Raw genomic sequence first — 15,145 nt, 5'->3', positions numbered from 1 at the left:
CTATTTTCAAGGGTTTTTTTTAAAGACATTTTCCATATTTTCAAGGATTTTTAAGACATTTTCCATATTTTCAAGGATTTTTAAGACATTTTCCATATTTTCAAGGATTTTTAAGACATTTTCCATATTTTCAAGGATTTTTAAGACATTTTCCATATTTTCAAGGTTTTTAAGACATTTTCCATATTTTCAAGGTTTTTAAGACATTTTCCATATTTTCAAGGTTTTTAAGACATTTTCCATATTTTCAAGGTTTTTAAGACATTTTCCATATTTTCAAGGTTTTTAAGACATTTTCCATATTTTCAAGGTTTTTAAGACATTTTCCATATTTTCAAGGTTTTTAAGGTAATAATCAAAATAAGGCTTTTTCAAGGGAAAAGTCAACATTTGTTGGAAATATTCTTAACAAGACTTTTAACGCAATTTGCATAAGTGTCTTTATGCAAATTACCCACTATTATTTGAGGAGAGGCTATATATAAACACTAGAAAAATAACCTTGGACGTGCAGAGTTCAAAAAAAAAAAAAAAAAAACTTACCAAAAGGACAAGAGGAGCTCAAAAAGAATTTACTGAAATGAATGAAAAACACTTCTCCTCACCTCTGTTATCTAATTTTCTTCAAGAAGACCATTCTCCAGAACAACCGCTTTGGAAACTATCAAACTTCAAACTGACATAAGTATAAGGCCACCATTCGCCCATGTATGGAGTACGATTGTTGTCATATTTGGGCTGGTGCATCTGCTACTAGTCTCTCGCTCCGAGACAAGATTCAAAAGAGAGTCGCCAACCTAATACGTCCTGAACTGTCCTCTAAGCTTCAGCCTCTGTCCCATCGACAAAATGTAGCATCCCTCTGCCTGTTCTACAAGTATTTTAACGGTGAATGCTCTGATGAACTGCAAGCACTTGTACCCCCTTGACATAAATACCCCCCCGACATACCCGATAAGCAGCTAAATCCCACCCCTTCACAGTAGAGATCCCTAGATGTAAGAGAACCTTCTACTCCAGAACCGCTTGACTTTGGAATTCCCTTCCGGGTTCCTGCTTCCCCAACTATAATGACATGCAGAAGTTCAAGTGTAACGTGAACCGACATCTTGCTGCTCAACTCCCCACATAGTTCCCTTGTAGCTTATGTCCCTAATAGTAGCCCACTACATCAAAGTGGCAATGTGCCTTGTTTGGGGTAAAAATGTAATAAAATGTAATAAGTATTACCCTTTTATTGTATTTAAAATTATAATTGAATATAATTTGTTTTTGAATGCAATAACTTGTTGATTTTTAATTGCCTTCGTCCAAAAAAACGGAAGGCTGTTCTACTACAAAAGATTGTTCTTTTCTATAAACAAAAAAAATGTGTTAGAAATAACTCTAAAAAATTTCAAACTCATTTGAACACTTTTCAAACCTGTGCGAACCTCGTTTATAGATCTGATGTCTGCTGCAAAAACCACATGAAAATAAATTGTGATCATACTTAGTTTAACATTCATTTTACATGATGGCACGTGTTGGACAGTTTTAAGAAATCGATTTCCAAACTGACCTTTATTAATCTCTTTTTCTCTCAATCCGATTCTTATCATTTCCTTCCATGCTTGGCTTTCCCCTGTTAACTGAACCTGCTCCCTCAACTGTTCTACATCTACTAATCCAAAAATTCTCACATTCTCACAATGTGACCATATCATCCAAGTCTCCTGTTCGACAGACATCTCCCTTACTATTCAGATTTAAGGTCGCCTGGTTTTTAAGACTCATTACACATTCAAAATATTATTCTCATATCATTTCTCTCCATGCAACACATGTCTCCAAGCCTCATTGGCCAGGTTTCATTTCCATGCACAAATAAATGAATGCTGTTTTAAACTTACTGGTTTCTTTGTGGAAGGATGAGGATAAATAAGAGGATGGATGAGTCTGGACTGCCGATCGCTCACCATCCACAGTTTTTCCCAACGTTGTCGCTTCTCTTCAGAAAGATTTTCAATCAGGTCTTTTAATGGAATAAAAGCTAAAAAATAAGACAAAAACAGAAAGTAATTAGAATGGTTCAAGTTGAAGGAGCTGATATGGTTGTCTATATATCTATAAAAGTGAGAATGTGTGTGTGAGGAAACTTCTCAACCTATATACTCAACAAATTTATAATCTACAGACTGGAAATCTGGTATATAGGGTATCCAGACATGTGGAAAACATTTTAATCCATCTTCACCGAGAAAAAGGGCTGCTAAGAGGTAAAAATTGAAAATTGGTACGTGAGGATGATCGGATTTTTATCTGTTTGTCGACTGTCTCACGAATGCATATGCGTGAATGGTTCAGATGACAGATTACTTATGTTAACAATAAGTAGGTTTGAATACACTTTTTAAAGATCATGTCAAGTTGGCCTAATGGTTATCGTACTTGACTCACTGTCTTTAGGTTTTGATTTCGATCTCAGCTCAAGTATTTTGTTTTTTTTTTACTTAAAAGTAAACTATTTAGAAAAGGACAATACTCACATGCACATGTCTCAGTTTGTTTCCGTTTTTTTGGGTTTTTTTTTTCACTTTTTCAAAAGGAATTTAACGTTACTTTTAATACCTACACAAAGTTTTTTTAATTTTGTTAATTTTTTTTTTTTAAACATTGCCAAATGTACATAATGTCTTTTCTTTTGTGTTATTGCAGATAAGTATTCTCAGCTAAATCAGTCTCCTCTCAAAAAATGAAATTCCACTTTTTTTCTTTTTAATTTTTTTTAGGTGATTATGTGTGATCACCCCTAAAAAAAAAAAATTAGTGGAAAAAAATAAATTTGATATAAAATCACTTACTTTCAAGCCATTCTTAGATAGCGTTTTAGGGCAGTTAATTAGAATTTCTTTGGAAGAGGGTTCTTACAGCTCTGATTTAGGATTAATGATACGGTTAAGGGATTCACAGAATTCATCTCCCTTTGAAGAAAAAAAAAATTCTGTTTAACGGCTCTAAAACATCATCTAACTCGACAATGGCCCCAAATAAAAATTTAACATAAAATGATACCCATTTATAGACTATTTCTACCATTTTATGGCAGTTAACTAAATAATTATTTAATTTGCTATGGGAGATAAATTCTGCACATTTTTTTTTTTGTTTTTGGTAGGTCCACCTTTTTATAATGATTTGCGACCTGACTACACAGATTGGGGTTAATGGTAAAAAAATGTTAACTGCCATAAAAATCTAAAATGGCTCGGAAATGGGGATCATTTTAGATTAAATTTATATGCAAGACTAATCCCTTACTCTAAATTATTTTTTTTGTTTATTTTAACTAAATTAGTTATAGTTAATGGAGGAGAAATCTGTCATGACTGATACATTTTTTATTTTTGTTACTAATCAGAGTGTACCTTTTTGGGGAGCCACATTAAAAACCGACCTCATGTCTAAATCTGCCCTCGACGGGGAGGCAAGTAAAGAAACAAACAAAAAAAACTAATTTAGTTATAGTTTCATAACCATTTGGTTCGACCAAACAATATTGTAATAATATAACCCAATTATTACTGTATTGTTTTTGTCCGTTAAATTATTAACTGAACCAAATGGTTATTAAATCTAGAACTAATTTTGTTCAAATAATGTTTTTCAATGGCAACCATCTTAAAGCTGAAAAGTTCAAGATAACCAAAGTAAGATAGAGGATGATTGCAGATTCCTACACATTTTGAGGGTTTTATGCAAAGTTTGTCAAATTGTAAATTATTGTTTGACAAATAAATAGTTAAATCTGTGAAAGAATGATGTAAAACAGCTCTTTTTTGTTATTGTAATGAGATTTAAAAAATGAAACATTAAATTTCAAGTGAAACCAATGGTATTCACTTAATTGTCATGTCACAGTAATGAACATATCCAAAAATTATGAAAATACGATGAGGTAGAAACTTTATTATTAATGAAAATAGTTTTCGAAGACAATTAGCAAAAATCAAATTTTGCAAAAAAAAAAAAAAAAAAAAAAATGGAGAGTTCTAATTATAACAAAAGGGAGGTAAATATTTTCTGAAAACTGAAAATCTTTGGCCAATTTAGTAAAACTTAACTTTTGCTAAATTGTCTTCGAAAACGGTTTTCATTAATAAGTAATTTTCTACCTTTTTGAATAAACACGTTTTTTTAGAACACGCTTTTAGATTCGAAAAATATATTTTAAATAGAATTTCGGATTTAAAAATAAAAAAGACAAAAAATCCTTTTTCGCATCTAGAAGCATGTTCTAAAACAGTTTATCCGTTCATTCTATATTTTTCGTTTTAAAATACTTTTACTTACTGACATTTTTTCAACTTTCTACCTTATTTATTTATTTATTTTTTTTTTTTCATAATTTTTTGATGTTTTCATTACTGCAACATGACAATTCAGTAGATACCATTAGTTTTGCTTGAAATTTAAGATTTCAATTTTCAAATTTTGATACAATAACAAAGAAGAACCCATGTAGGTCGAATTAGTGAAAATGCATCAAGTTAAGATCAAAATGATGGTCAACGACTTCCCACACTTGAGGGGCTTGTGCCTAATCTGTCAAAATTATATTGCTATTCATTATGACAAATAAATAATTCAAAGTACAGTATATGCTTCGTCCTCAGTCAGACAAGAGAAAATCCTGTTTGACTGAGTTACTTTTATTTTTGCCGAAATCCAGATTATACCTGCACCCCACCTTTTTATTAAGGGGGAGGGGAGCTGGATATCCTCCATATTAACATCGACGTGCAGCCTTTAAAATACTTTATGTCTGTAATGGTAATTGATTACACCTATGTCTAACTCTGTCGTCGTGGGGAGGCAAAGACGTAAATTAAATTTATTCAGTTACGATGCCAAACTAATTTTAAGAACAACAAGCCGACCCCTCCCCTCTCTCAAGTAAAAGGTTTTACTTAAACACTTTCATTATTTTTTGTTTTGAATTAAAAAAATAAAAAATAAATAATAATAATAATTATTCACTGCTCAGGAATAACACGAGGGAGTCCAACCTACTTTTAGACGATGATTATCCCTTGCAAAGGTGCTTGCTGTGAGAAATTACATGACTTGAATTGCGTCACTTCATTGGTTGACTGAATTAATGCATTGTTTTGATTACAGCCTTTCTCATTAGTTGATTTGAATTTTAACCCACGCTTGCAAGTTTAAATTGGAAATCTTCAGTCCAAGCAAATTCTTCATGCACGTTGGATTCATTTCTATCTTATTAATTTAAGGGCCTTTTGGTGCCCAATTGTCATGGTACCTTTAAGACAGTTTAACCTACTAAGGTAGGAGTTCTTTCTTGATGTAATATCGTCTTTCTAATCAGCAAAGAATGTTGATTTTGGGTTTTACCTTTTCCACAGAATTATTCCACCTTTTTTCTATTGGAACGTTGATTAAATGAATCCAAACCAAGAACTATTGAAAATCTTCAAAGAAAATTTTTTACCTACTACTTCTTATGAAGTATTAACTACCAGGTTCGGATGAGCAGCAAAATAGCGCAACATAATTTTGCAATCGAGAAGAGGCGACTGGTTTTAATCAAGCAGGTAAGTGCGCTTTTCATAGTTGTGTCTATTTTTTGTTCTGCCAGAGTTCTATGTGAGAACAGAATTCTCACACTGCATGAGGAATGTATAGTCTAGAAAAACACGAGTTGCGCAATCTCCAACCGCACCGATTATGTTTGAGTCTAGTGGCAATGCGAAAACAAAGTTGAGATAAGCAGAAAAAGACTGATGTTATTTTGAAGATTTTCTTTTCGATGACGAAGGCCTCAGAGTTTAGTATGTACCTGCATTAATGTCGAAAAACTGATGTGGGGACATAGTTTTGAAAGCTGATTTATCATAATTTTTTTTCTAAGTTTCCAATTAGTTTTTTTTTTTATTGTATTTGAAAGATTAAAGTTTAAAGTTAATTTCCAAAAGGGAAAAAATATTTTTACATGTGAAAAAAATGTTAGTATTTATTTAGTTCAATTAAGACATCAAAAAAAAAAATGAAAATAATGAAAAAAAAAATTTTACGTACCCATTATGGAAGTAAGTTCTCATAAAAAAAATCACTTAATTCGATCAAGTAGTTTTTTTTTACAGAGGAAAATTAAATTTTATTGAGATCGATCGTGTCATGGCCATCTTGCCTATTTCGCAGACGAAGAGTGCGGTGGGGGGAAGCTTTAAACGAAAAACTAAACAAGTAGCAAAAAGTTATCATGAAAAAATGTTTTCATGGTAACATGTGGAAACTGACAAGTTCAGCTAAATTTTGAGGTTAAATAAATTTATTGTAAAAATCCTTTCAAAGATAAATATTAGTTTTCTGGGACTATTTCAAAGATAATTAGTCTAAGATACTGAATTAAAAAAAAAAAAGAAAAAAGAAACTTATTTGTACACAAAATAGCTTAATTAGCTCCCAAAAGCACGAGATTCTGGCTTCGCACAATCAAAACAAACGAAAAGTCGTCTAGCATGAGATTTAAGGAAGTCCAAATGCAAGAAAGTCTATCTGAAAATAATGTCGGGTGGTTGAAGAGAATGTGGGGGGGGGTGCAAAACAGACAGGTTTTCTTTTTTTTTCCTCCAGCTGTGCATCAATACATTCCTATCGGGAATGTTTGTATAATTTTTACCATTTTTTGATTTATTTATTTTTGTGTTTCTGCTTTTAAATTTTTTTTTATTTTTTTTATTTTTCAACATTATATAAAAATGATAGTATGTTTAAGATTACACGTTCATTCATGCAAGGAAAATATTAGAATCTTACATGCTAAAATTTATGCTAAAAATGTAACTGAGAAGCAAGGAAATATTTTACAATTATAATTTTCTTCTGTGGAAATATGAAATAAACAATGCTTAATTCAATGATAATATCGTTAGTTCGAGAAATTAATTTTTCTTTGAGTTATATCGATTTCTTTAAGACGGAATTAAGGAACAGTTTGTACAAGAAATGCCTTACTTAGGACCCAAAAGCAAGAGATTGTGGCTTTGCACAATCAAAACAAACGAAAAGTCGTGCATAGGTGCGACAGAAGCCCAAAATGTTAGAAACTCAAAAAGCTATCTGAAAACCGACTGGCTTGATTTCCCAGCTGTGCATCCGTACATTCCTATCATGAACGTTTGTATAATTTTTACCATTTTTGGATTTATTTATTTTTGTGTGTTCATGGTTTTAAATATTATTATTTTTTTTATTTTTCAACATTATATAAAAATTATGTTATGTTTAAGATTACACGTTCATTCAGGCAAGGAAAATATTAAAATCTTACATAAAAAAAATTACGCTAAATACGTAATCTTTAAAAAAAAAAGCGGAAATATTTTTTGCAATTATAGTTTTCGCGTGTGAAAATATTAAACAATGCTTAATTCAATTATAATTTTGCTACTTCGAGAAATTAATTTTTCTTTGAGTTATATCGAATTCATTAATACAGATTTTAGTAGATTTTTTGTGATGTTCCTGAAATTATTTATTTTTTTATTCTTACAATTTACGATGCTTTATTTTCAGAAAAAAAAGCAAAAATAAATTCATTTTTTTTTTAATACTGAAATCTATAACTTTAATAAAGGTGCTTTTGTTTAAACAAAATACATTTCTACTAAAATTCAAACAAAAATAATGGGTTCATTATATTCCGTGATCATTATTTGATAAATACTGAAAATTTCATGAAAATTGGTTAATTTTCTGAATAGTGGTCAATTTTGAAGTAAAAGGAGGGATCAAAATGTTTATACATTTTGGCCACCAGCTATTCATTTTGCATAATAATAGACTATATTATTATTGTATCCATAGTTGGAGGGAGAATAAATTCATATTATACATGGCCAAAATGGAAGAAGGGAACAAGTATTTTTGATGGTGTCTCTCTTTAAAAATCTACCAAAAATCAAGTAATTATCCGATCAATACGAAATTTTCGCCGATTATTAAGTGAAAAATTAACTTTATAACAGTAGTTTTTTTTTTTCATAATCGATATTGATATATATATATATTTGCCTACAAAACCTCACCCTTCTTTATTTATGGTTACAAATATGCTTGCAATAATCAGCTGAAACTGAACAAAATATATTGTATTGTGGAGAGGGTGAGAATTGTAGATAAAATAACAAAAAAAAACAAAAAAAAAACTGCGCACACAATCCGAATTTGGAATGTGTTTAATTTTTCACCCATCGTGTTTTGAAATGTGAAATTCTTTGAATATGTTAATTTTATTCTTCCAGATTAGTAGAAATGTTTATATATATATATATATATATATATATATATATATATATTCATTAAAATTCGTTGCTTAACCTTGGGGATTATGTAGGCAACAAGTATGTATTGCTTATGAAAAAAGAATTAAATCCTTATAAAGTTGATTCTTCACTTAACCGTCAAAACAAACGTTAAAAATCACATGGAAATTTACAGGACTAAATGACTTCATTTATTCATGTAAAGGCTACCATAGTTTCTTGGAAACTATCATTAACTTTTGGATTTTTGAATTTCGCCACGCAAAATCTATAGAGTGAGATAAAAGATGGAATTATTTGAAATTCAAGTACTTATGTTATTTTTATTTTTTTTTTTTTTCATATTCTTATAGCAAATCATCCTAAATCTTATTTAGACAAAACAAAAAAACAAAAAAAAAAATTAATTGATTCAAAAACCTTTTAAAAAATGTGTTATCCATCGAGACGTGGTGTTTTGGGGGGGAGGGGGGGAATGAAAAAATTTTAATTTAAAATTCTATTAAAAATAGTGGAAAAAGTTTTGTTATTCTGTTTTTTTTTATATTATAAAAATTCAGGTTTTTATCTTTCTGGAAAAAAAGTTGCTCAAGAATAATGGATTTTAATTCGTTTTAAAAAAAAAAAAAAACACACACACACAACAACTTGGTTTTTCTACCATTTTTTGGCCGTGCCTAGTTCATACCTTTTCCAAGGGTATATGATGTAGTAGCCTGAACAGAAATCGAAACTGAGACGCCGCACCCACAGTTGGAACCCTGTAATCACTACGCTACTTCGATAAAAATATACGGGAATTTAGGATGGGGGGGGGTACAGAAATTCTGGTGCTTATACCGAAGTTAAATTGAATTTTTCTTTTTTTTTTTTTTTTTTTACCCTTAAACTAACCTTCGTTTCAGTTTAAAGTTTAGTTTGATAAAAGTCAGTTTGGTTCAGTTCAACTTCTATATAAGCACCAATATTCTAAAAGATATGACTTTCTACTTCAATTTAATGCTCACGTTGTTTATAAAAGCTTTCTGAGGAGTTGTCGGCTGCAAAATGAAATGAACACTTTTTTTTTTTTTTTTTTTTTTTTACTTTCTTTCCACCAAAACCCTCACCTTTAAAATGACAACTTTTAATGGTTTTCAGGTATGCTGGACACGAATATCACATTTAAATTTGGGGCAAACAAGTAGTTTTCTGGATATTAAGACATTTATTATCCAATGTAATCTATTATGTTTTTATTGGTGGCCATGTTTTTCCCCAACTGAACAAGTACTAATGTGTGTGCGTGTTACAAAAATGACTGTGCCAATCTATATTTGATGCCCATTTTTTTTTTTAACTATATCGTTTTAAGCAAAAATAATATTACGTACTAAATTGTCATATCGAAAATAGTAATATATCCAAAAATTACGAAAATTCATCGAGCAGAAATTTATAATTCTTACGGAAAATTGTGTAGAATTGCATTTTTCTTGGAGGTTATAAAGTAGACAGTAAGAGTCTACAAATAGTGGACAAAACCCGGAACGAATTACTTGTACATAGCATGCAATATTTTTTGTCTATAGCGATAGACTTTAGCAATAGCAGTTATTTCTACTCAATGAATTTTTGTATACATTATTATTTTCGACATGAAAATTAGTAGGTAATATCGTTTTTTGCTTAACGCCTGAAAGTATCCTATACCTCTATAAGGCCACCATTCGCCCATGTATGGAGTATTGTTGTCATATTTGGGCTGGTGCATCTGCCACTAGTCTCTCGCTCCTAGACAATGTTCAAAAGAGAGTCGCCAATCTGATAGGTCCTGAACTGTAATCTAAACTTCAGCCTCTGTCCCATCGATGAAACATTGCGTCCCTCTGCCTGTTCTACAAGTACTTTAACGGTGAATGCTCTGATGAACTGCAAGCACTTGTGCCCCCTCGATGTAAATACCTCCGACAAACCCGATAAGCAGCTAAATCCCACCCCTTCACAGTAGAGATCCCTTCTACTCCAGTAGTTTCTTCCCTAGAACAGCTAGACTTTGGAATTCCCTTCCAGGTCCCTGCTTCCCCGACTGTACTGACATGCAGAAGTTCAAGTGCAACGTGAACCGACATCTTGCTGCCCAACTCCCTACACAGTACCCCTGATGCTTATGTACCTGATAGTACCTATTTACTATGCCTCCCCACAGGACAGAGTTAGACACCAGGGTCGTTTTTTAACGTGGAGAAAAGGTACAAAAATAAAAATTGTCTCAGTCGTGAAGGATTTCTCCTCCACTGACAGAGAACAAGAAATAGAAGTGCAGCATCTGAAGAACAGATGGTATTTATTTGCTCCCCCACCAAGCAAATTAGGCACAAGGCGATTTTTAATGTGAGGAGTGAAGGGGAAATGGGGACCAACTCCCCGGGGAGTAGGGGAGCTGGATAGTGACAATTGGTATGAAGGGTTTCCCCTACACTGACCAAGGTCTTATCTGTGGGGTCGCCCCCACATAGGGTCTTTGCTTGCAGCATCTGAAGAACAGATACTACACTTTGATCTTGTCCCGAGTCCGGAATCATCATACGTTAGTACTACTGATAGTAGCCCCCTGCAACAAAGTGGCAATGTGCTTTGTTTGGGGTGAAAATGCAATAAAAAAAATCGATTTGTCGACTAACTTAACAAGCACCTTTTATTTTTTAATCAATGCGTTCTTTTTTTTTTTATTATTCCAAAAATAAAAATGAAGGACACTTGTACAGTTTGATCAAGACATTAAAAAATGAAAATATCAAAAAAAGTTATATTGCACATATTCGTTTTGGACTGAAGCTCTCCGAAACAATTTTTTCACTTAATTTGATCGAGTAGTTTTTTTTTTTTTTTTTTTTGTTTTGTTTTTTTATAGCGGAAAAAACACGTTTTTATGACAATGCATTGAAAGTAGACATCGTGGAATTTTTTGAACACGCCACTGGGAGATAACTCCATGTAAAGCGCCGACACTCCCTCCCCATCTTTAATACTAGCTTTTCTTCCTAAAAATCGAAACTTTTGCTCAGTATCATAACAAATTGTTTTTTCGCTGTAAAAAAAAAAAAAAACTACTTGATAAAATCAAGTGAAATTTTTTTTTCTGAGAACTTCATTCCGTAACAGATACGTACAATTTAAACTTTTTTTTTTCATTTTTTAATGTCTTGATTAAACTGTACAAGTACCAAATCTATAAATCTAGAAAAGTGGAAGTGTCTGTCTGTGTACATTTTCCTACGCAATAACTGTCAATTTTCAGTTTACAGACTCGAAATTTGATATACAGGGTAGTGAGATTTTCTCTTGTCTGACTGAGGACGAAGCATATACTGTACTTTGAATTATTTATTTGTCATAATGAATAGCAATATAATTTTGACAAATTAGGCACAAACCCCTCAAGTGTGGGAAGTTGTTGACCATCACTTTGATCTTAACTTGATGCATTTTCACTAATTCGACCTACATGGGTTCGTCTTTGTTATTGTATCAAAATTTGAAAATTGAAATCTTAAATTTCAAGCAAAACTAATGGTATCTACTGAATTGCCATGTTGCAGTAATGAAAACATCCAAAAATTATAAAAAAAATTAAAAAATAAAATAAGGTAGAAAGTTGAAAAAATGTCAGTAAGTAAAAGCATTTTAAAACGAAAAATCTATATATCTAGAAAAGTGAAAGTGTGTGTGTGTATGTCTGTACATTTCCCTACACAATAACGCTGTCAATTTTCAGTCTACAGACTCGAAATTTGATATACAGGGTAGTGAAATTTGGGAAAATCTTTGTAATCCGTTTTCGGCCAAAAATTTGGCTGTTAAGGGGTCAAAGTTCAACGATTTGACCTTTGAGAACTCTACCAAACTCCTCCAACAGTTTTGGGTCTAAACACTTGAAATTTTAGATATAGATTCCTTGGACATGGATCTAACTTAATAACTTGATTTGAGCCCAAAACAATAAATGTTAAGGGGTCATAATAGGAGTCAAAGTTTTTAAAAATTTGATCTCTGCGGTCTCTACCAAATTACCCAGACAATTTCTGGTCTAAACATTTGAAATTTTACATAAAGGGTATTCAGAGATAGGGCAAGCTTTTTAATCGGTTTGGATCGAAAATTTGAGCTACCAATATATAAATGTATGTTTGCATGTCTGCCTAAAACTTTCGATAGAGGCGACGAATTTTCACAAGATCAGTATCGTTTTGAAGCTCGACCCTTCAGACGACAAATACCGAAAAATTGGCTAAAAGCATTAATTTCTTCACCCTCAACTGGGAACTTTTCTACAGGGAGGGGTCGCTTTTTTCACCAATATTTTCGAAAGTCATCCCCTCTTTTTGATTGTCTAGCCTTAATTTAAACCTACGTCACTTTCGGTTTGGCGGTGGTCGTAACAGCAAAGACGTCAGAGGTTTTTTCCTGTTCTTTTCCTCCTTTGCGGTACGGGCTCGAGCCTGCCTTCCTACTACCACATTTTTTTTTTTTTTTTTTGCTGTTCAAACACACCTCCAAACACTCGGGCAATGCCGGGATGAAATGCTAGTACAGTAATAAAATAAAATCAACACGTAATTCAATTTAAAGCAGTGGGAAGTAAGTGTATGTGTATGTGTGTGTGTGTGTGTGTGTGTGTGTTGAATTACCCCTCTACCTAATCTCCATCCAATTTTAATCTACGTGAATAGTTTTGATTTTCGTCTTAAATAAAACAATAAAATAAATGGTTCTCCTGTAGACGACGTCTTCCATAACTACTTTCGCTTTTTTTTTTTTTTTTTTTTTTTTTTTTTTTTTTTTTTTTTTTTTTTTTTTTTTTTTTTTTTTTTCGCTCACATGCCCCTATTCCGAATTCGTAGGAGCGGGCCCGGGCCGCCGGACCAACATCAGTGGACTTCTTTTTTTTTTTTTTTTCTCTCTCTCTAACATTGTTTTTTTAATTTACGTATTAGTGCACAATAAAAATAAGTTAAAATAAAAATATTTTTTCTTATTTAGAATTATTTTAATCAAGTAAAAATTCCATTTTTTTTTTTTACTTGATTACTATATTTAAAGTTACTCTAACAAATTAATTAACAATTTAATAAACAAAAATACCGTAAAAACTGAATTTAACTTGAAAATACTTTACCAAAAAAAAAAAAAAAATACCTTTTTAAATTTAGTAATCAAATAAAACAATGGAATTTTTAATTGATTAAATAATTCGGTACTTCTACAGTTTATCGGCGAAAATGGAAAAGCCATTTTTTTTCGAGCACCTGTCATTAGAATCAGAGGGAGAAATCAGTATTTTAAACTATGGCCGAAGTAGGAAATAAAAAAATTAAACTAGATATTAATTACGTAGGGAAAGAACTATGAAAAAAGTAAATAAAGAAAGTGAAAGAGAACATATATCCATAATTGTTTAATTGGAAATGTTTCGATTTAATTAATGAAAACAGGAAAGCTTTTCATGAAACATATTTTTTATTATTAAAAACAGAAAATAAAAATGACATATTTATAATTGTTAAACTGGGCGAGCGCCGTTTGAAAACCAAAACATTTATTGTATAAAAAATGTATCAAAATATAATTATAAAGACATTTATTGAAAAGTCTGCGTCAGAAAATATAATTTAATAAAACAATTTTTTTTTAAGTATTTTTTTTTTCCTACTTTAGTCATAGTTTAAAATACTGATTTCTCCCTGATTTTAACGACAGGTGTCCGAAAGAAAATGGCGTCTCCATTTTCGGCGATAAACTGTAGAAGTACCAATAATTCTAAAAAAAAAAAAAAAATGTTTTCATTTAATTATTTTTATTGCGCAATTATTTATATAAGTTTGAAATAGGTTAAAACTAATTTTAAAAAACACACACACACACACATTGTTAATGATCATTTTGGTAGAAAACAAAAAGTCCACTGATACCGGCCCGCTGCTACGAATTCGGAATAGGGGTATGTGAGCAAGGGAAAGCGAAAGTAGTTCAAGTAGACGTCTCCTACAAGAAAACCAAACAAATATATAATTGAATTTTGGGGGTTATATTTTCTTACCGGTTCCACCTTTCCTTGGGGCCGATTCAATATAATAAAGCGAAAATCTGAAAGGTTTATCCATGAAGCTGCCATCGATGTGCCAACCCGTTCTGCCAACGTTTCGACAACCTTCTTTCTCGTCATTTGAAACTCGGAATACGTCGAGGTGTGGCGATTTCGGATGGTGATAAAAGGTCGATTCTAATTCGCCAAACCACCGGCTAATTTCCACATGTCTTTTGCCGCTGATAACGCCTTGATCTCGAAATAAAAGCAATCGATGCTCGTGAATGTCCTTTTTGATTTGGTCAATAATCTCTTCGGGTACAGATTCGTTTAGTTTCACTCCGACGACTTCAGCCCCAAGAATTCGTTGTGTCAAACTGTAGGCTTGTTTCGCCATGTTTCTTGCGGTTGTCATGTTACCTATGAGTTTTTTTTTTTTTGTTTTTGGGTTTATTTTTTTAACCCCCACTTTTTTTTCTTTAACAAAATTAATTTCTCGTGTACATTATTTTACTAAAATAACAGCATTTTTTTTTTCTATTAAAAAAATCAAACCAAAAAAACGTTTAGTATTTTCGATTTTTACGCAGGTAAGTTAATCATAAACCAAATACTAAGTGATGACGTCACTACCGGTGCTATCAAATTTGAATGAAGGAAAATACATTTGTTTATGCTTATTTGTTATTTAAACTTTAAATGCTAACCTCAAAACTATTAGTAGAATTCGTAATAATTGTGGTAAAAA

At 31.6% G+C, this 15,145-nt stretch overlaps 1 protein-coding gene across 1 annotated transcript in view; it reads right to left on the bottom strand.

The window, feature by feature from the left end:
- LOC145279982 ((R)-phenoxypropionate/alpha-ketoglutarate-dioxygenase-like) overlaps nt 1–15,103 on the bottom strand; it is a 25,851-nt gene extending 10,748 nt beyond the window's left edge. Inside the window, exons 1-2 of the mRNA XM_080131577.1 lie at nt 14,410–15,103; nt 1,893–2,032 (exon numbers count right to left, since the gene is read on the bottom strand). Coding sequence (XP_079987703.1) covers nt 1,893–2,032; nt 14,410–14,812 — 543 coding nt within the window. The 5' untranslated portion in view covers nt 14,813–15,103. The remainder of the gene's footprint in view (nt 1–1,892; nt 2,033–14,409) is intronic.
- Between the last annotated feature and the right edge of the window lie 42 nt (nt 15,104–15,145).

This window comes from Euprymna scolopes, chromosome 7 (assembly GCF_053919585.1).
Source record: "Euprymna scolopes isolate OS-2025 chromosome 7, ASM5391958v1, whole genome shotgun sequence".
In the NCBI taxonomy this organism is placed as follows: domain Eukaryota; kingdom Metazoa; phylum Mollusca; class Cephalopoda; order Sepiida; family Sepiolidae; genus Euprymna; species Euprymna scolopes.
This window is presented reverse-complemented; position numbering and strand designations above follow the sequence as displayed.